This window comes from Protomyctophum parallelum (genome assembly GCF_964188405.1).
Source record: "Protomyctophum parallelum genome assembly, chromosome: 15".
Classification (NCBI taxonomy): Eukaryota; Metazoa; Chordata; class Actinopteri; order Myctophiformes; family Myctophidae; genus Protomyctophum; species Protomyctophum parallelum.
The window spans coordinates 40539744-40560943 of NC_139710.1; the positions used below are offsets into that span (position 1 = coordinate 40539744).

The 21200-nt window shown below is 45.7% G+C and overlaps 1 protein-coding gene across 1 annotated transcript in view; it reads left to right on the forward strand.

Moving 5' to 3' along the window:
* Positions 1 to 21200, forward strand: part of trpm3 (transient receptor potential cation channel, subfamily M, member 3) — a gene marked incomplete at both ends in the record, with an annotated part of 354059 nt that overhangs the window by 199715 nt on the left and 133144 nt on the right. The window contains 2 exon segments of the mRNA XM_083783495.1: positions 16000 to 16174; positions 19518 to 19641. Coding sequence (XP_083639621.1) covers positions 16000 to 16174; positions 19518 to 19641 — 299 coding nt within the window.

Sequence of the window (21200 nt, forward strand, 5' to 3'; positions counted from 1 at the left end):
CAGATGGGGGTCGGCGGCCAAATGCAGATGTTTTTTGGGGTCCTTGATATGAAAATGTTTGAGAACGACTGACATAGAAACATGGGGTTTTTCAGAAAACTGTCTTGGATTTGGAAGGCATCCCTAAGTGAACATGAACTGTCAACCCGTTATATTTGTTTCCTTGTAAAATTGATTGTAATTTGTGGATTCAAATAAAGACGGGTTAGGGTTAGGGTTAGGCATGTGCATCTCGTCTCATCTCACGATTAGATATGCATCTCGATGCACTGCCAGCGATACGATACTTTAGCGATAGATGGAATCTCCTGGCGATACGATGCGATACGATTCACCCTCTTCCCGATACGATGCGATTCAATTCTGGACATTGCGATACGATGCGATACGATGCGATTTGATGGCGATTCAACACAATAGAAAGGATTTATATTAAAGCTCTATTGATTTCACAAAACATGTAAAAATGCATTACATTTCAATTCAAAGCAATTTATTGTTTTACTGTAGGTTAGTATTATATCTCTGCATCTCAAACAACCCAACTTATAGAATTCTGTAAGTAAACAAAGGGTCTTCTCTCTGCTGGTTATTGTGGAATTGTTAGATTACTAATAATCATAGGCTATAATTATTATATCTCAAAGGTCAATTTGAGGTTTTGAGTATAGAGGGTTCAAGAGATTGAAATGTAATAGCATATCGTTATTTAATTACCAACATAAATAGAAAAAATACAAATAAACAAAACAAAAATTACAGGTCACACTCGTAGTGCTGTCAAACAAGTCTATGTCTAGTTTAATCTGCAACACAGTTTTATAATATAATTTCCTCAGCTAAGTGGTCCTTGGCTTGACCTGAAAAACATTGAAGACCCTGGCCTGCATGTATTATTAACGTTTTAAATACATAGCAGATGTACAAGCTCACAAACAACGCGTCTCATCCACGCCCCGCTGTGAGCTTGTGGATCTGCAATTTTAGGCGTGCGACACCGTCTTGCTGCAGAATATAAATAAGGCTTCTATCTATCCCAGAGAACAGCAGGGGAAAGCTGGACAGTGGAAAGTTGTGAAACGGTTGTAAACTACTTTAAACGCAAGCAGTACACCCAGCTGTGGCATTGTTGTTGTTGTACACGTGTGTGCAGACTGCAGAAGCTTTCTTTAATTACAAATTGATGATCGTGACGCAGATTCGCGTCGGATAATCAGCAAGAACAGCTGTGGAGTGTGGATCATTTCCAGCACGCAGCACTACAGTGAAAAGTCAACTGATCGACGGACAAAGCTCCTCGGCAGGGGCGTTATCTTCTTATAACGTCAGTGAGTGCCCACGTTTGGTACTTTATTTACAGTTTGCTAATGAAGAGTATACTCTGAATATATTCTTTCAAATGAGGCTTGGCCTTATATCAAACATACATGCTCAGTTTTTGAATTAATACATTTGCAACTATTTGAATAAAGGTTGTACACATCAGTGAAATTAACCACTAAATCCCTAATTGAGAGAGTGCAAGCCACCACAGCTCATGAAACATATAGGCTGCATGGCTAACAGGGCTTAGTGCTTCCCCTACCATATCTCTCCTTTCTCTGGCTTTATGACTTATACACCCATGAAAAATGGAAAATATACATTTCATTGAGTGTATACCATTTGGAATTATACCAATCGGCTGAGATTTGGCTGATTATAGCCAAAGTTAGATATCAACGTTTTGCGCAACGGGCAAAAAGTGCTGTCTGCGTGCATATAAGCGCTGCGCTCCAGTGAAATTGTGCGGCTTGAGAAAAATTAGTTAATTTGTGTTGGATAAGGGCTTATTGGTGGGTTTTCCGTAGATATTAAGGACTAGTTAGGGTGTGTTTTAGCCGGCGGCGGCGGCGCCGAATTGTAGCATGGACTGAACGAATCTCTTCTTGGCTGGAGGTGGCTTCATCATCGTAGTCAAATGGAAATAAATCATGTACTGTACTGTATGCATCATTTATACTCTCTACCTGGCAGCAGAACAAAAGCCACCTTATTAGCATTTGAATGCCCATGGGCGGCTGCCCAACACCTATCTTGGCCCAAGCGCCCCCAACCCCCCGTAAAGGTATGTGACTACGTGCATGACAACATGACCACTGGGGAAGGGAAATTTCAGTGGACAGTGGGTGCATATACTGCATATTGATATTGGCTTATTATTTTGCCTGTGGGTGCTTCTGCTCCTGAGCACCCGCGGAGTTGATGCCGCTGCTCCTCGGACAGCTATTTTATAAAGCTAAAGGTGGTGCTTCTCTTGTTTAATGCGTGGGGCTCACTTCTGTTAGTCGCAGGTGCTCTTTATAGTCTGTTGTCTCACAGTCCCAACGTGTCTACTTTGCACCGTCGTAGGGTAGCTTCTGTTCACTGTGTGTGCGCTGCGAGAGACCTTTTTTTTCTTCCTTTTCTGATGGTACGTTCAATGCACCTCGGAAACACAGTTTAGGGTGAAATACAACCGGTGAAATCCGGTGCAACCATGGATTTTACCGATGCAAGCACTCCGCGAACGATGCATCGAGATTTCACCCGTCAATTGTATCCGATACACAGTGAATGAACCAATGCACTCGCATCACGCACGTATGTATCGATACGTATCGATTATTTTCCACATGCCTAGTGCGTGCGTGCGTGCAAACCAACATCATGGCAGTTTAATATCTGCACTTTTTTTTAGTGGTAACTTTTAGGAAAACATTAAAGCATTGCTGTGTCAAATGATATACTGTACTACCCCACGAGTGTTAATTGGCAAATATTAGAGGCATAAATTGTGAAGACGAGGGAAATTGTGTGTCTTATCTGGGTTTACTTGGTTGAGTTTATCTCTCACATGAGGGATGTTTCTGTATTTACCCTGCAGCTTTCCATTGGGACGTGACCAAATAACTAATACAAGTACCGTACTTAAAGGACCACTTCACCACTTTTCAACCTATCTTTGTTAATTGATCCTCACTAATGTTGTTAAAATACCACATTTTCTCTGTCTGTGTCTCATAGGAGGGCTGTGGGCAGTTCAGAAACCTGTCCACCAGTGACATCATCGTTAGGCAGAATTTTATAGATTTTTATTATCGTGAGAACAATGGCTTCCATTTTCGTATTGCAACTTTTCAGGAATAGGAAGCCTGCAGTTTCTATTAGCTTGGTTTCCCCATTGATGATGTCACTGGTTGACATGTTTCTGAACTGCCCACAGCCCTCCTATGAGACACAGACTGAGTAGAACAAAATGGTGCTATTTTATCATGAACATTAGTGAGGACCAATTATATGAAGATAGGTTGAAAAGTGGTGAAGTGGTCCTTTAAGTACGGTACTTGTATTAGTTATTTGGTCACGTCCTGCAGGGTAAATACAGAAACATCCCTCATGTGAGAGATAAACTCAACCAAGTAAACCCAGATAAGACACACAATTTCCCTCGTCTAAACAATTTATGCCTCTAATATTTGACAATTAACACTTGTGGGGTAGTACAGTATATCATTTGACACAGCAATGCTTTAATGTTTTCCTAAAATTTACCACTTTATTAAAAAAAATGCAGATATTAAACTGCCATGATGTTGTTTTGCACGCACGCACACATTTCGATTTCTTTATTTGAATCCACAAATTACAATCAATTGTACAAGGAAACAAATATAACAGGGTTGACAGTTCATGTTCACTTACGGATACACATCGCACCTCCTCCTCCACACAGACAAACTGCCTATAACAGCCGAAACAGAACAGTATTTGGCAAGTTGTTTGGCTTTGCTTTTTGTCATGCCAGCTATTCTTAGCTATTCACAGGCTTTATGCACATGGCCCAGGCTTCCGAATATCAGTATGGCAAATCTACAGCGATACCCCAGGTTTGTTATACTTCCAAGTAATGGTTGATACTTGGAATGTTTATCTTGGAATCCCTGGTCCATGTACAAATCAAAAACACAGCCCACTTCCAGAATCAGGACCTCCTTGTGACTGGTGTCATGTCAACAAAGACAACATCAGGTGTATTTGGGATGTTAGCAAAGACATCGCATGTACAGCTAAACCAATCTGGTAACATTCTTGAATGTTTATACACTAGAATTACGCGGCCGCTCATCCCAGAGTTACGTTGCCGCGCACTATGGGAAGAAGGAAATTGCGGGAGTTGACTCCACATGTAGTAACGGATGGGTTATTAGTTGTTATTATGTGTCCTTATTAGTGTAGTGTAGTGTAGTCAACACGTTATGGCTCATACACACTGCCCGGTATTTGCTCAGGGAGCATTTTTGGCGCTGGCCGACAAAACCGCTGATCTGACGTTAAGCGGTGCCCAAAAGGTAGATCAGGATCTACCAGTATAGATCACAAAGGCTTTGCAGTTAGACCACATGACATGGCCCTAAAAAAATATATATAATTTTAATATAAAAACTATTTTTGCATCTGCCGCTTGAGATGACCTGAGATGACTTGATTGATTGACATCAAAAAGGGCCTGTCAGCTCAAACACACAATGCTATACTTGTTGTTGCGTACAATCATCTGTAGTGAAATACCAAAAATGAAAACCCTACCATTTCCCCCCCCCTCTATTTCCCATTCCATGTGTGTTTGTGTTATAGTTCTCTGGCCTCTGTACTACTGCCACCTACAGTGGTGTTCCCTTCCTTAGTACCGGCCTGACACCTAGAGGTACCTAGGAACCTCTAGAAGCCACACCTCTGATGGGTGTGGTTTAGTCTTAAGGGGTGTGTTTTTTTTCACCCACTGTGTAATATAATAAACGGACAGTAGGTGGCAGTAGGACAGAGGCCAGAGCAACTATAACACAAACATTAAGAGCTAGTCATACATATACACACCACGTACTCTGGTCCCAGCAGATCAGGCACAAGTTGCTATTTTATTTTTACTGATTATGTATATAGTATACGTATGACTAGCGATAAATGATGACGTAAGAGATATGGTCATTTGTGGTCGTTTGGTCCCAGCAAAACAGGCACAGATTTAATGTTTTTCTGCATAAACATCGAATGGCGGGACAGCTGTCACGGCGGAAGAGACCGGGCGAAATTATTACTTGCGCGCTCTGCTTGCGCAAGTAACAATGATATCATGATGAATATCACTATTTTGTGATAATTGCTGAAAAGATAGTGATATAATATTTTGACATATTATTTTCCACCCCTACCTCATATCACTTCATTAAAGAAAAATCACACCCATGTTAAGTGAGGGGCGCTCTTGTCATCATACATCATCAGGTATCATCTCATACTGGCCAATCAGAATGCCTGTTGCCTGTGATTGGTTAGCTGATTTGCTCGTTTACATATGACATACATTGTCCCTTCAATGTCAATGGCGTTTAATTTATGTCATATTTAGCAGAATTTTGACGTAATTTCTCTGTTGATTGTCAATGGCTCATTTTTAGATGTGTGGGGACAAAGGCTGTATATAGGAGGGGCTAGCGCCCCTTAAAAATACATCATTTTTCATCGTGCTCCTAAAATAATTTGTGTGCTACTAGATTTTTCAACTTAGGCGCACACGTGCTACTTGGAAAAATGCTAAGCGTCGAGCCCTGGGTGTCGGGATACCAGATTGACAGATTGTACTTGGTTGGTAATACTTGCAGTCGTGAACATCCTCCCCAATAGCAGCATTTTTGTACATGGAATGTGAAACAGAGTGATCAGCTGAATCAACACAGGCCAACTTTCCCTGCAGTCGAAGGCCACGCCAATGTTCTCTGGCTTCAGTCTGTTTCGTGCTAAGCAGAACCCTTCTTGCCGTTTCTTCCTGTAGTCTAGTGTCTGCTCCCTGGTGGGTGAGGGTAGCCTTCACTACCACGCTGGAGTCTGTAATTAATCCATAAGAGATGGGCACATTTTCGCTGTCCGAAAATGCTGTCCGATAGCAAAGGTCGTTGAGATCTGGCCAATCAGACCAGACCCCGAAGCCCTTGGCGTGTGAGTCCAGTTTCCCCAGAGTCTTTCCTCCTAAAGCCCAGGAAGTTATTCTTGTCTGCAGCAGCCAGGGGTACCTTCCTCCTGAAGGAAGTTATTCTGGTCTGCACTCTGCAGCAGCCAGGGGTACCTTCCTACCTTCCTCCTCCAGTAGGAGTGATGACCTGCAGGCCATTTATCTGATGGTTCCATCATCATTATTGAGTGTAGTAGGTGGCTTAGCCGTGTTGCTGCATAAATCCACTCTACATTTGGGACCCCCAGCCCTCCTTCGCCATATGAATGGAAGAGTATGTCTCGTGTGGAGTGTGAGTTTAGACCAACCCATTTTCTGGCCAGCTGGACAGTTCTATTTGTCACACATTGTCTATTTGTCTATTTGTCGTTGTGAAGCATGCTTGTGCAAATCCTCATCGGTTGGCAGGTAGGCAGGTAGGCAGGCAGGTAGGCAGGTAGGTAGGCAGGTAGGCAGGCTGGCAGGTAGGCAGGTAGGTAGGTACTAGGTAGGCAGGTAGGTAGGCTGGCAGGTAGGTAGGCAGGTAGGCAGGTAGGTAGGCAGGTAGGCAGGCAGGCGGGCGGGCGGGCAGACGGGCAGGCAGGCATTATACATAATCATACATCATCTCAACTGAATTAATGTGATTGGTTAGCCGATTTGCTCGTCTACATATGACGTACATTTCCCTTCATTGTCAATGGCATTTAGTGTTTGTGTTGCCACAAATTTACGTCATATTTGGCGAACTATCTATACATTCGCCAAGTCTCATGCATTTCCAACTTGCATCGTTCCATGTAGGCCAGTGCCCAACCTGGCACCGCTCTAGTTTGACCTAATGTCTCCTTTCATTGTCAATGTCAAATATGAGACGTTGTGTGGACGAAAGCTGTATAGAGGAAAATAAACCGCAACCAACAGCAGATAGTATATGTACTGTTTTCACCCTCTTTTTCAAGTATGTGACCATAAGCCATATGGCCAAATTATTATCAATGTGTGGGGTCCTTGCCATGAACGTGTTTGTGAAACACTGATGCACGACAGCACAGGACATACCGTACAGCACAATAACTGCAGAGTAGAGCGATGCATCGGCAACATACAGTCCAGTAAAAACTTGCTGTAAAGTTCTGCTTGTTGCGCCCGGTGGAGGTCAGTGCCTCGGCTAACCAGGCGCTGTAAAGTTCTGCTTGTTGCGCCCGGTGGAGGTCAGTGCCTCGGCTAACCAGGCGCTGTAAAGTTCTGCTTGTTGCGCCCGGTGGAGGTCAGTGCCTCGGCTAACCAGGCGCTGTAAAGTTCTGCTTTTTGCGCCCGGTGGAGGTCAGTGCCTCGGCTAACCAGGCGCTGTAAAGTTCTGCTTGTTGCGCCCGGTGGAGGTCAGTGCCTCGGCTAACCAGGCGCTGTAAAGTTCTGCTTGTTGCGCCCGGTGGAGGTCAGTGCCTCGGCTAACCAGGCGCTGTAAAGTTCTGCTTGTTGCGCCCGGTGGAGGTCAGTGCCTCGGCTAACCAGGCGCTGTAAAGTTCTGCTTGTTGCGCCCGGTGGAGGTCAGTGCCTCGGCTAACCAGGCGCTGTAAAGTTCTGCTTCTTGAGCCCGGTGGAGGTCAGTGCCTCGGCTAACCAGGCGCTGTAAAGTTCTGCTTGTTGCGCCCGGAGGAGGTCAGTGCCTCGGCTAACCGGCCGACGCCTCATATGGCTTTACAATTCAATTACCCTGTAAGTGCAGTGTCCTTCATCTTTTATGTACATTAATCACTATGTATACTGTATATGCGATTAATGAAATATCAAGGCGAGCGGGTCGCTGAAGGTGACCCACACACAAGCACGCGAGCACACACACTTGTGCGCGCATGTGCGTGAGCAGCACATAGCGTTGTTGACTGTAGTGCGACTGTAACGAGACAATGGGGTTTCGCCAGCACTTTTCCAGGGCCAAACGGCACACTATAGCAGGTCAAGGAGGACATTAGTGTTTAAATCTCCTCCTCGTCCTCGTCCTCTGTCCTCCTCTCACCAGTCTTCCACGCCTCTCCTCCTGCCAATTATTCACTACTGTGTATTAGAAGCTGTTACGGTAATGCGTTGTCAGCAGCACGCCCTTAGCTACCACTGAGGACACCAAGGACATGTCCTCAGTATTTTCCCCCGACCCCCAAAATATGTATTCGTGTGGTGTGCAGGGGGAGGGGGGCAAAGATATTACAAACGTACACAGGAGCAGCGCTGCCCTCAGAGCCCAGGGCTATACGGCCTGTATTTCTCCTTTGTGAATGAGGACCTATCATGTCTTCAGTCATTTTCAAGTAACTGTAGTCAGTACTAGTTTCTTCAGTTAAGCACAGCTGTATTGTATTGTAGTATTGAATCGAGAATCATTTTGAATCTGAAAAAAAAAAAAATGCTTTAGAATTTAAAAGAAAATCGTTCCCAAAGATTCACAGCCCTATAATGCCTGGATGAATGTGCAGGCATCGATGAGCACCTCGTTGTCTTCACACTAAATTGAGAGGACGGTTTCCTTTGTTGGGAGTGGAGTGTAATGAGAATGGATATGCTTTATCATCTCTCTCTCTCTCTCTCTCTCTCTCTCTATCTCTCTCTCTCTCTCTCTCTCTCTCTCTCTCTCTCTCTCTCTCTATCTCTCTCGTGCGCTCCTTGCCGTTGGGCTCATGGGCAGCAGGTGTACATTCTAAGCATTGAAATTACAACACTTTGTGATGCTGTTTGAGAGAGAGAGAGAGAGAGAGACCTGCATCTGGTCATTGTCTCTGTTGGGTGGGAGCCTCATGTCCAAAGTTTTTTAACACTGAGGACCCCCCGGGGGTCCCAGACTGCACGTTGAAGCATATTTTAAGCTAAAGTGCTTGTTTGTATTGAGGTGTCAATGAGTCTATATACGCTCTCTAAACTACACACAACTTCACTGAGGGCGGGAACCCATTTTGGTGTCATTAGCATTGTTATGCTTTAGCTATTGAAAAATTGTGAAAATGGAGTGCAAATCATTGAATATATAATATATTCTTTCACAGCGAACGTTTTTAACTAAGTCACTCTCTCTCCTCTCTTGCCCATCATTGTCTTTGACAGTGACACACACCCTCCCACACACACTGTGGGAAAACCCTATTGTTGGCTTCAAATTAAGAATCCAAGCGCATGGCAAGTGTCACACTGCATTCTTCACAAGACGTTTTACACACGCTATGCACTTTACACATTCGTGTTTTTCATTTTTCATGGCTGTCGGGGGAGTGCGTGTGTGCGCGACTGCGTGTGTGTGTGTGCGCGTGAGTGTGTGTATGTATCTGCGAGAGTGGGTGTGTTTGTGGGTGTGTGTGAGTGTGTGCGTGTGTGTGAGTGTGTGCGTGTGTGTGGGTGTGAGAGCGTGCGTGCGCGAGAGTGGGTGTGTTTGTGGGTGTGTGGGTGTGAGAGTGTGCGTGCGCGGATGGGCGTGAGAGAGAGAGTGTGTGAGGTGTTGTGGATGAGATCTTAAGTGGGGTCAGATCCACACTCTCCATCAGTGTGTTGTTAACAACCCAATGGCAGCAACGACAGCGAGCCAAACCTGACATACATCTCAACACAACACTTTTAGTTTACTAAATGTCATGAGATTTTAGTCGACTAAATCTACAGTTGATTTAGTCGACTAAAATGTATTTTGGCGGGCCTTGATGCCGTCACAGTGACTGATTTTACACTTGGTGAAAATAGCCGATCTACAAGCTCACAACGCGTGGTTTGCATGAACCACTGGGCTATGCAATGTGGCCCTAAAACTACAGTGGTCCTCTCCATCGTGCCACCCCTTCTCTAGCTCTCGGAGGGATTTACATCCAGGGGAGTGTGTTGTGTGTGTGCGTGTGTGTCGCCCGTTGTTAATGTGACCGCAGTGTCACGCTCAAGTGAACCGGACAGGATCAACGGGCTGGCCGTGACTTTTAACCATGCAGGAAAAGAGCCGTTCTATACAGGCATTAGAAGCCAAGTGGAAGCCTCATTGATTTGTGTGTGTGTGAAGAAGACTGAATTATTTATGGCCAACGGCTTGCGGTTCTGAGGAAAAGCCATGGTTCGGGTCTCCAAAATCAGTACGATTAATCCTGGAAATTCCCTGAAGTGGAATACTCCTGGGGGAGTTATTAGGCTAACCAGAGCCTTAGATATATTGACAGTTACGCAAACTGTGTTCACTTCATGGGGCTTCAGTCCAATGGCGGCTCTCCTACATATAGACTTCTATTGGTCACTTCATGGGGCTTCAGTCCAATGGCGGTCTCCAAGGTGAACAGCCTCTGGCATGTTAGAACAAGGCGGGTAAGGGAAGTCGGCAAGTCAGATCCGTAACTTCGGGATAAGGATTGGCTCTAAGGGCTGGGTCGGTCGGGCTGGGGAGCGAAGCGGGCCTGGGCTCGCGCCGCGGCTGGAGGAGCGGTCGCCCCGTTGCCTCCCGCGCGTCCGCGGTCCCGAGCGGGTGTCGGCGGCGGTCGCGTGTCTGGCGGTGGCCCCGCGCAGTGTCCCGTTCGCGGGCGCGGCGCGGCGGTGGCCGGCGGGCGCGCGGCTGTTGTCCGCCCCGCGAGGGCCGCGGGTCCGCGCGGGCCGGGCGGCGGCGGTTGGCGGCGACTCTGGACGCGCGCCGGGCCCTACTCGCGGATCTCCTCAGCTACGGTTCCCGGCGCGGGCGCGCGCGGCTCGTCCGCGCGTCGCCTCGCCGGGCTGCCTCGGCTGACGCCTAGCAGCTGACTTAGAACTGGTGCGGACCAGGGGAATCCGACTGTCTGACATGCATCCCGGAGTTGGTGGAACCCATCAAGCTCGGGAGGGTGAAACAGTTCATGAGTCGCGGGAGACCCTCTAGGGGGTGTACCCCGCTCAAAAACGGAATTGACGAGTTGCATGAGTGCGCGGGAATTTCAAAGAAACATGAGTCACGGGAGACCCTCTAGGGGGTGTACCCCGCTCAAAAACGGAATTGACGAGTTGCATGAGTGCGCGGGAATTTCAAAGAAACACGAGTCACGGGAGACCCTTTAGGGGGTGTACCCCGCTCAAAAACGGAATTGACGAGTTGCATGAGTGCGCGGGAATTTCAAAGAAACATGAGTCACGGGAGACCCTCTAGGGGGTGTACCCCGCTCAAAAACGGAATTGACGAGTTGCATGAGTGCGCGGGAATTTCAAAGAAACACGAGTCACGGGAGACCCTCTAGGGGGTGTACCCCGCTCAAAAACGGAATTGACGAAGAGCCCCCGGGACATATTAATCTGAGTGTGAAATGGGCAAGTGACTAAGTAGGGTCGAACAGACCCGCTATTCTAATGGGCGCGGAACTTGGCATGTGGGCTGCCCTCCGGGGCATGCTCGTGAGAGATATACAAGGTCATACAGTGTTGGAAAAGAATCCCGTTATGAAGATCACTGATTCTTACTACCAACACCTACTAAAAATGCACACCCGTGTGCGACTCGGGCGCAGAGTCCTGGCTGGGGCATAGACGTTCCCGAGGATAAAGAACGGTGTAAAAGGACAGAAGGTCCCCGCTGCACGAGCGCCGACACGCTCCCGGGGCAGGCCAGTGAGGGGCAACTTATGTATACCCCTAGGCAGAATAGGGGAAAGGGTGTTCTGCCCGGAACCCGTGCATAGTGGATGCAAATTATCCAGAACAGTAAATTCATAGCGAGACGTCCGGACAGGAACTCTGGTTGTCTTGGCGGCGCGGCGCAAGCCGGCGGGAGCTCGGGCGTGACCCGGGACCCGTGGAGCCGTGGTGGTGGAAGGAAGATCGTGGTAAGGGAAGGGTCCCTCCTGACAGCCAGCTCCGACACATTTGCGTAGATGCCATTCGGTCCTTGGGCAGGACCGGGAGGCGATTCCGGTCCGAGTCGCGCCCCCCGAGTGCGGGGGGGTCGGTTATGGGAGCCGAGGGGACTCCGGGGCCCTCGACGTGCGGGGGCTAAACCCGGAGTCCGCCACGGCACGGTGGTTTAGTTAGTGAGGGAGGGGACGCGGGTCGCCGGCTCAGCCTCGGCGCTTCGCGCCTCGACTTCGCCGGCTCCCAAGACAGTACAAGCGACGGGTAAACGGCGGGAGTAACTATGACTCTCTTAAGGTAGCCAAGATAGCCACATAGACTTATATTGGTCACTTCATGGGGCCAGTCCAATGGTGGCTCTCCTACATAGACTTCTATTGGTCACTTCATGGGGCTTCAGTCCAATGGCGCTCTCCTACATAGACTTATATTGGTCACTTCATGGGGCTTCAGTCCAATGGCGCTCTCCTACATAGACTTATATTGGTCACTTCATGGGGCTTCAGTCCAATGGTGGCTCTCCTACATAGACTTCTATTGGTCACTTCATGGGGCTTCAGTCCAATGGTGGCTCTCCTACATATAGACTTCTATTGGTCACTTCATGGGGCTTCAGTCCAATGGTGGCTCTCCTACATAGACTTCTATTGAGCGTGGTGACAACCAACTGGGACAAGTCCTGGACCGGAAGTAGGCAGAAATGCATTGGCAAGAGCCCAGCTTTAATGATCTTAAATCCCTTTTATTTTAGATTGTTTTGTAGTAATAGGCAGCACAACATACACATTAAAGAGACTTTAGTTGTTACTGTACAATACTTTAAAACAGGTGTCATGGTGCACACATGCTTAAAATAGCTCTTATTTGAAAACAATGTATTTCCAACTCCAGCTTTCTCTACGCAGAGTAACATTGGGTCATCTTAGAACTAGAGGTGCTCCCATCGGGTTTTTTGGGACTGATACGATATTATCCTATTCAGTATGCGAACCCCTTTTGGTGTTTTAAGCACTATATGTTATGCTTTAGCTATTGAAAAATAGCATATATACAAGCTCATAGCACGGCACTGAGTGCCACGCTACGAGCTTGTAGATCTGCTATTTTTGACAAATCTTGAAAATGTGCCACAAATTCAGAGCGAACGCTAAAATATTTGCTTCTGGGGGGAGTCCCTGGAACGACTTATTTTCAAATAGGGGTCGTGGCCATGCAGTTACATATACATGTTGGGGTCCTTGACATGAAATATTGAGCACCAGAGAGAGAGAGAGAAAGAGAGAGAGAGAGAGAGAATTACAATGTGTGACAGTGCAGAACCATTAAGGAGAAAACCAGAGTTAGATGAGGTGAGCGTGTCAATGTTGGCAGTGAAGTACAACCCCCCCCCCCCCCCCCCTGGTTGGATGAATGGATGGATGGATGGATGGATGGATGGATGGATGGATGGCTGTGTGCCAACCCCACCAGGTCATTATTAGTAATTACTTCTAATAGTGTGTGATTTATTTTGCAATGGCAGAAGGAGAGGAGGGACATTTTGCATTTCTTTCACCATGTAGTAAATGCTGCATTTGTGGTCTGGAAAGGGCAGGGGCTGAAGCCCCCTTTGATGTCTGTGTGCATGTCCCTGCCACCCTGTCAAAGGCATGGGGAGAGAGAGTGGTTTGCACCCTGTCTGTGTGTCCGTCCATCTGTGTGCAGCGAGTCTTCGGTTCATGTGCACAAACAATAAATAGACCCTATATTTACTCTATCCATCAGCTTTGGTCTGACTGAGGTAACATCTGCTGCATATTCTATTCTATCGATATCATCAGTGAGTGTATATGAATAAATATCCATCTATCGTCCGGCTATGAATGAAGAGTTTTTTAATCAACAAAAAAGCTGAAATGTTATTGACTTGGAGACAGGAGGACTGTTTGTTTAACCCATTTTGGCCTGACATCGAAATTTAAAAATGTCTTGATAAATCATGACACAAATTTTCTGAAATGTTTCTATATCAGTGGTGCTCAATATTTCATGTCAAGAACCCCAAAAAGTATATGTATTTGGCCGCCGACCCCCATCTGAAAGATCCAGAAGCAAAGATTTGAGTTAAAAACGTTCACTCTGAAATAATATATATTGAAATAATTGCTCCACATTTTCACGATTTCTCAAAAATAGCAGATCTACAAGCTCATAGGGCGCCACCGAGTGGCGCGCTATGAGCTTGTAGATCTGCTATTTTCCAATAGCTAAATTATAACATAATGTTTAAAACACCAAAAGGGGTTCCCGCCCAAAATGTGTTAACTTCAACAGATCGATGCTGTCCACCGTGGTAGGATCACTGGGCTTTGTTTGCTTGCGTTCCAGTATAACAGCAATTGTAATTCACATGTGTTTAAGGCGTGTGTGTGCTGTGCACTGCAACGCTATACAATACAGGAGCATTGTGATAGCAAAATTGTCATGATTTAGAAGACATTTTTTTAAATTCCGACGTCAGGCCTAAATGTAAACTTTTTAGGAGTTTTTTTTGTACTTTACTGGAGTATTTCCAATTATGACATGTACAATGTTTTAAAGGATAAAACGTAGAGCGACAGTCTGAAGTGGCAGAAGTGGATTTGAATAAAAAAGGCGTCCGCCTTCATAATGTTTGTTTATATGCCGGGTTGTTCCTTATCTTTGTTACAATTAATTTCCACCCATGCTCCTTATCTCTCCCACACGTTAAAATGACTTGCAACGACCTCCTTATCTTCATTTCATCCGGCACTGCACGCACGCATTGCATGCACGCACGCACTGCACGCACGCACTGCACGCATGCACGCACCAAGCGAGCACGCCCACACAGACGGGGACCACAGTGCATATAGGCGGGTGGGTGTGGGTTTTCTTTGTCTGCCTGTTCTTTTTGTAAAGAAGTAAAAGCTCCCCCTCCCTCCAAAATAATTGGAAGGTGGTGTGAATCAGGTGAAATTTCTACGCGTCCCACTGTCACTCTCAGTCACTCAGTTTTATCCCACGATTTTTGTAACCCTTTTTTCACTACTGCATGTTGGGTTTTTTCACTACTGCATGTTGGTTTTTTTCACTACTGCATGTTGGGTTTTTTCACTAATGCATGTTGGGTTTTTTCACTACTGCATGTTGGGTTTTTTCACTACTGCATGTTGGGTTTTTTCACTAATGCATGTTGGGTTTTTTCACTACTGCATGTTGGGTTTTTTCACTAGTGCATGTTGGTTTTTTTTTTGTATGAATTCAGTTCAATGAAAGGGGAAATTAGGTCACATGTGCCTCAAATATAACGTACATTTGTGGCAACGCAAACATTAAACGCCATTGACAATGAAAGGAAAATGTACGTCATATGTAGACGAGCAAATCAGCTATTAACAAATCACATAAAGTGTTCATGAGATGATGTATGATGATGTATAATGATAAGAGCACCCCTCACTTCACACGGGTGTGATCTATTTTTTTGACATAGGATGCTCTCACCAGACAGCGACAAAGTGCAACTATCTCCTCAATGTGTTAGCTGATCTGAGTGTGCGGGAGGGTTTGTAGGGTCCAATCAGACTTGCGAGATATGGGGTTGCCATACCTTTGGTTGCTTTCAAAACTATAGCTTGCAAAGCAGAAGAATTGTACATTTTGTTACTTGCTCGAGCAGAGCATAAATTATTGTAATCAGCTGCGTATGTCTGTGTTGTCCACCGGCCAATCAGGGACCACCATTCTTGATGATGCAACTAAGGTACCTTTGGTGATCGGCTGGGTATGTATGTATGTATGTATGTATGTATGTATGTATGTATGTATGTATGTACAGTATGTATGTATGTACAGTATGTATGTATGTATGTATGTATGTGCAGTATGTACAGCATGTATGCATGTATGTATGTCGGGGTAAGAATGGTGGTCCCTTATTGGCTGTTGATGGTGACATAAATAAGGTACGTTTCAACGTTGGTATACAGTCAATAACGGGTTTAAAGGATTCAGAACAGCAGTTGTAATATGCATTAATTAGTAGCAGTACTTGCGAGCTCTGCTTGAGCACAAGTTGGCCATGGCCAAATCTCAGCAAATCTCTCTCTCTCTCTGTATCTCTCTCTCTCTCTCTCTCTCTCTCTCTCTCTCTCTCTCTCCAGGCATCGGTCAGGGGGTGCCCGTGGTGGCGCTGATCGTGGAGGGCGGTCCCAACGTGATCTCCATCGTCCTGGAGTACCTCAGGGACACGCCCCCGGTCCCCGTGGTGGTGTGTGACGGCAGCGGCCGCGCCTCGGACATCCTGGCCTTCGGACACAAGTACTCCGAGGAGGGAGGGTACGGCCAAATCACCATGATTAAATTAGCAGACCCCCGGGGAACAACTCTTCTGAATAACTTCATATGGTTGTATATGTCCAAGATAATTAACTTCTCAGGACATAACCTGGTGTCCCGATGTATCCAAAGTGCTTATTATTTAGTCACAAGCTTTTAATTGGTTCAAAATTCACACATTTTCCAAAAATAGTGATTTTGTTTTGTTTTTTAGGTGTGAGGTTTTTGCCTGTCGACAGTGTTATTCAGAAGATGTTATTCCGAAGCTGTGAAACTGAAACATTGATTTTGTGACGGCCCCCCTGGGCCTTCAGTCTACTCTGGGGTTCTGTGTGGCTGTGCCTTTATCCATTCTGAAGCCCCTGGGCCTTCAGTCTACTCTGGGGTTCTGTGTGGCTGTGCCTTTATCCATTCTGATGCCCCTGGGCCTTCAGTCTACTCTGGGGTTCTGTGTGGCTGTGCCTTTATCCATTCTGATGCAGTGCTGGATTGGATGGTGGAGCCAGAGATGATGAGTTGAAGGGGAGACACCTGACCATTGTCTCTCCAGACACTATTTAAGGTGCTGCCGCACTATCTAAAGAGCCGCGCACGTTCTCGGCTGCGCGCAACTTCTTTTTCCGGGGTTTTAGACAGCTGGTGGATGGAAAAGAAGCTCCACTTCCGTAGACAACTTGAGCGACGGCCAGATTCCCGGAAACGCTCTCCTCCGCGTCAGTCGTCCGCGGAGGTGGAGCTTAATTTCCATTCACCAGCTGTCTAAAAACTCGGAAATGATTTACGTCACAGCTTCTTCTGTCCGCGGCTGTGGGCCGTTTTGCGTGTGGAAAGGGCTACAAGAGACCTGTGTTCTCACAGCACTTCAGATCTGCATTTCTCCACAGGCTGCAGGAGAGCTCCCTTTTGTTTGTTTTCGGTTCTAAGGTTTTGGGCAGCATGTTTCCCTGCCAACTTGGAAACTTTGATTTAATTGCTTCAATTAAATTAAATTATTTAATTTAATTTAAAGTATGGAAAATAAATTCTTATTTTTGATTGTCCTCCGGTGTGGTTTCCCCCTTTCTCATTATGACCTCAGAGCCAGCCATAACCATTTTTAAGTTTACGACTGTATATATGCTGTTGAGACGTGTGTGCTTTTTAATCCTGGTGCATACATAATAATAATAATATGCAGCAGCAACCACGCTTGGAGTCGACCTCCATTTCCACGAGAAGAGATGATTTATTCCGACCCGTGTCGTATGCAGCATCAGAAGGATAATCGCATCACACGCTGTAAAAAGTGACAGTACAATTATCAGCGACGTCGTGACGGAGCGCGTGAAGAGGACACGCAACAGCAGGGACGTGCACGCATAGACATCAAAGGGGGGCTTCAGCCCTTGCCCTTTTACCCGTCTGTAAAACAACTGCCCTCTCCAGACCACGAATGCAGCATTTACTGATGGTGAAAGAAATGAAAATGCCCTCCTCTCCTTTCCATGCCATGCTGGAAGGCAGCATTCAGGAGAATGGCTTTTTTTCCCCCGAAGTCTCCTGAACTTGAACACAGTATTTTGCGTTGATCAAATTTGTTTTGAAATCCATGTTGTTACACATCGCAAAGAGTGCTGGGTTGCGCCCCGGAAATAGCTGATCTACAAGCTCTCAACGCGTTGCAGCGCAACGCGTTGTGAGCTTGTAGATTTGCTATTGTCGCCATTTTTGTCCAAAATTGCCCTCAACCCCCTAGTGGCCATTGACGTTATTTGCGTGTTAAATCAACAAATCCCTCGTGGCCAATGACGTTATCTGCGTAGTAGACGTACTGCCCTGTCAGTACGTCTTATTATAACAAAATAATGGAATTCTTTGACTTTTTTTTTTTTTTTTTTAATGTAATCTACCAAAAACCGTCCGAAACCCGCGCGATCGTGCACTATCGTGCACGCGCGCCGTCTCTATGTGATCCGCGGCAAAAAAATTGATATTTTGGGATGTTCCTGGCCGTTTTTAAGCTTAATTTGACTAAGTTATGAAAAAGCTAATGTTAGCTTAGCAATCCGGACAGCCAAGCTATGTGCTAGGGGTCAAATTAGCCTCCTTTGTTTACCTCGTTTGACAGGAAGTGATTTAGCCAGATTTAACACTTTTGCCAAAATCAGAATAATGGAACGTTCCCGCCATCTGGTGGCACTTCTGGGTATTAATTTTAAATTGAAAGTAAAACGTCATGTATTCTATTTAGATCGCTGATCCCTCTTATTGCATTAAAATGACAAATTAAGAAATGGGGCATTGGCCAGCATTGGCCAGATTTGTTCCATCGTTTACTTATAAGCTTTTTAGTAGACCTTGGTTTCAGTGATAAGTCAAACCAAGGTGTACTAAAATGCTTATAAGTAAACGATGGAACATGCTAGGAACATTATTTTGGTGTAAACTAGAGACGTGCAGCTTTAAAATGAGATATTTCGTGACATTGTGGTCATATCGCACATTATTCTATTGTCATTCAAAAAGTCGCCAGATCTGGCCCAATGCACAATAAGATGTTATTAAATCTAGCAATAAGTGGGTTAACGGGATTTCAGCCCATGCCCCTCTAACACTGTTCAACAACAAGTTACAACTTGTAACTTGTTGTTGAACATTTAGGGTTGTATGAAAAACATCGCATCGTTCAGTCCTCCCCGCTCCAACTGAACAAACATTGTGAACAACGAAACATGCTATGCTGCTCCGTAGAAAGGTCTTGCGCATCAAGAAATAGCAGATCTACAAGCTCACAACGCGTCCATCCGTGAGTCATTGTGGACTTGCAACTTTGATTTGAAACAGCTGAGCTAATTTCGGCCAATCAGAGCGGCATTCAGCGTAATCTAGTAAGAGAGTGGCGACACTAGCGTTGACTCCCACTGTAACAATGGAATGCGGAAGTGCTCATTCTATCTCAATGGGATAGTTCCAATGTTTGGAACTATAGCCCATAGCACCCCGCTTTGCGGTGAGATCAAAGTGTGTCACCACTCTCTTACTATTCCACTCGGCCTGCTTTCTGTTTTGCAGTTAATCCTTCACTCGCTGGCTGTTTCAGAACACGGTGTTTTAATGCTTGATTGGATGGAAAAAATCATATTTTACCACCGACTAATCGACTATAAATCGATTAGCCTGTGGACCGTGACCATAACCGTCCACAAATCCCGCCCCCTCTCCAACCCTGCCCCTCCCCCCTGCCGTGGGAGGGGGGAGGGGGCAAAGTTATTTTCAAATGAGAGATTTAAAAAAAATTAACAATTCTCAAAATATAAATAATGTTATTTTTTCTCTCTCTCTCTGTGTCTCTCTCCCTCCTCAGCATCATTAATGAGTCCCTGAGGGACCAGCTTCTGGTGACCATCCAGAAGACGTTCACGTACAGCCGGACCCAGGCCCAGCACCTCTTCATCATCCTCATGGAGTGTATGAAGAAGAAGGAGCTGGTGAGTTGCCCATTTAGACACCCCCCCCCCCCCATAAAGAGAAGATTTTCACGGCTCTAGCAGTGATTCTCAACCCATTTAATTGCAAGGACTAACCAGTTTTCACATGCATTAGTTTACGGACCCCCTTTTAACTCATCGACCGCTAGAGCGCTAATGGCGTATTTGGCGACGTGTGAGGTCCTGAATAAGGTGTGCTCGAGCGCTGTTCATGCAGCCTGAGAGTTTGAAATACGTTGTTTTCAACGAGGGTGGCACAAATATCAGCAATTTTAAGCATGTGTGCAACATTACTGTTTTAAAGTATTGTACAGTGACAACTAAAGTCTTTGTAATGTGTATGTTGTGCTATTCCTTAAAAACAATCTAAAATAAAGGGATTTAAGATCATTAAAGCTGGGCTGTTTGCCTGAGTCCAGTGCATTCTGCCAACTTCCGGTCCAGGACATTGTCAGTCTTCGCAATGCTCTTGGCCAATAGAAGTCTGTGTAGGAGAGCCGCCCATTGGACTGAAGCCCCATGAAGTGAACAGAGTTGTTGTAACTCTGTCTTACTCTATAGCTAAATTCCAATACCCAAAATCTCGGCCACTCGCTCACTCCCACTCGGTCACTCGGGGTCATTCCAGCGTGACCCGGAAATGGTTAACGTTCCATTTGTTAAAGTGCTCCATCGAGGATGAGAGTGGAGTCGAGTGGAGGAGCCGAGTGGGCTCTCCGAGACCGCATAGAGCGAGTGTACATCAGGTGCAGGCTCGGTGGGGTATTTTGTCTCCTCGCAGCGGATTTCCGCATCACGTGTATTTGTTTTTTTCCTTCTCCAGTGACATAAGTCCGCCTCCTCCACATGTGGCACAAAAACACTGCTTGAAACCCGATACTATGCACCCCCCCCCCCCCCCCCCCCACCCCATCCACTAGCTGCCGGCAGGCTGACTGGCTGAAGTCACTGACCCAACGGCCAACACACACATGCACGCACTGTTCAACTGTTTGTTGAAGAGACAAATTTTCGCTGAATGAATAGAGCTTCAGAATGATAAAGTAGCCTATCTAGCCTACATATGTGAAAGTGAAAGGACCACAACAAGCCACTGGCTTTATTGCGTTGTGTGATATAATGAATACATAGTTTAAAACATAACAAGACTTAAATGTAAACTGTGAACAGACTCTTATGAACATGGTTAATCATAACTTAAAAGTATATGAAAAGGGGAGACAGACTTAAAGTTAGGAAATGTTTAACGGAACTATAAAATAAAACTGAACATTCTCTTTTAAGAAGTGAATTAGCAAAACACTATAATCTTGTAGCACATTCTAAATGAATACAAGTTGCACTCACTATTACTATAGTTTCATGACCGATTGTTGAAAGCCATTCTTTAAGTTTAACTGTGGAATAGTTTAAATCAGTAAGAGTTTAATGACAAAGTGAAAAATGGAGAGTGGCCTGCTGGTGACTCACTCCAGGGGAGTGAGCTTCAAACAATAAATAGCATTGCCTTGCACATGTTACCAATACATACACATTGGCCTCAGACCCTCGGTTACATG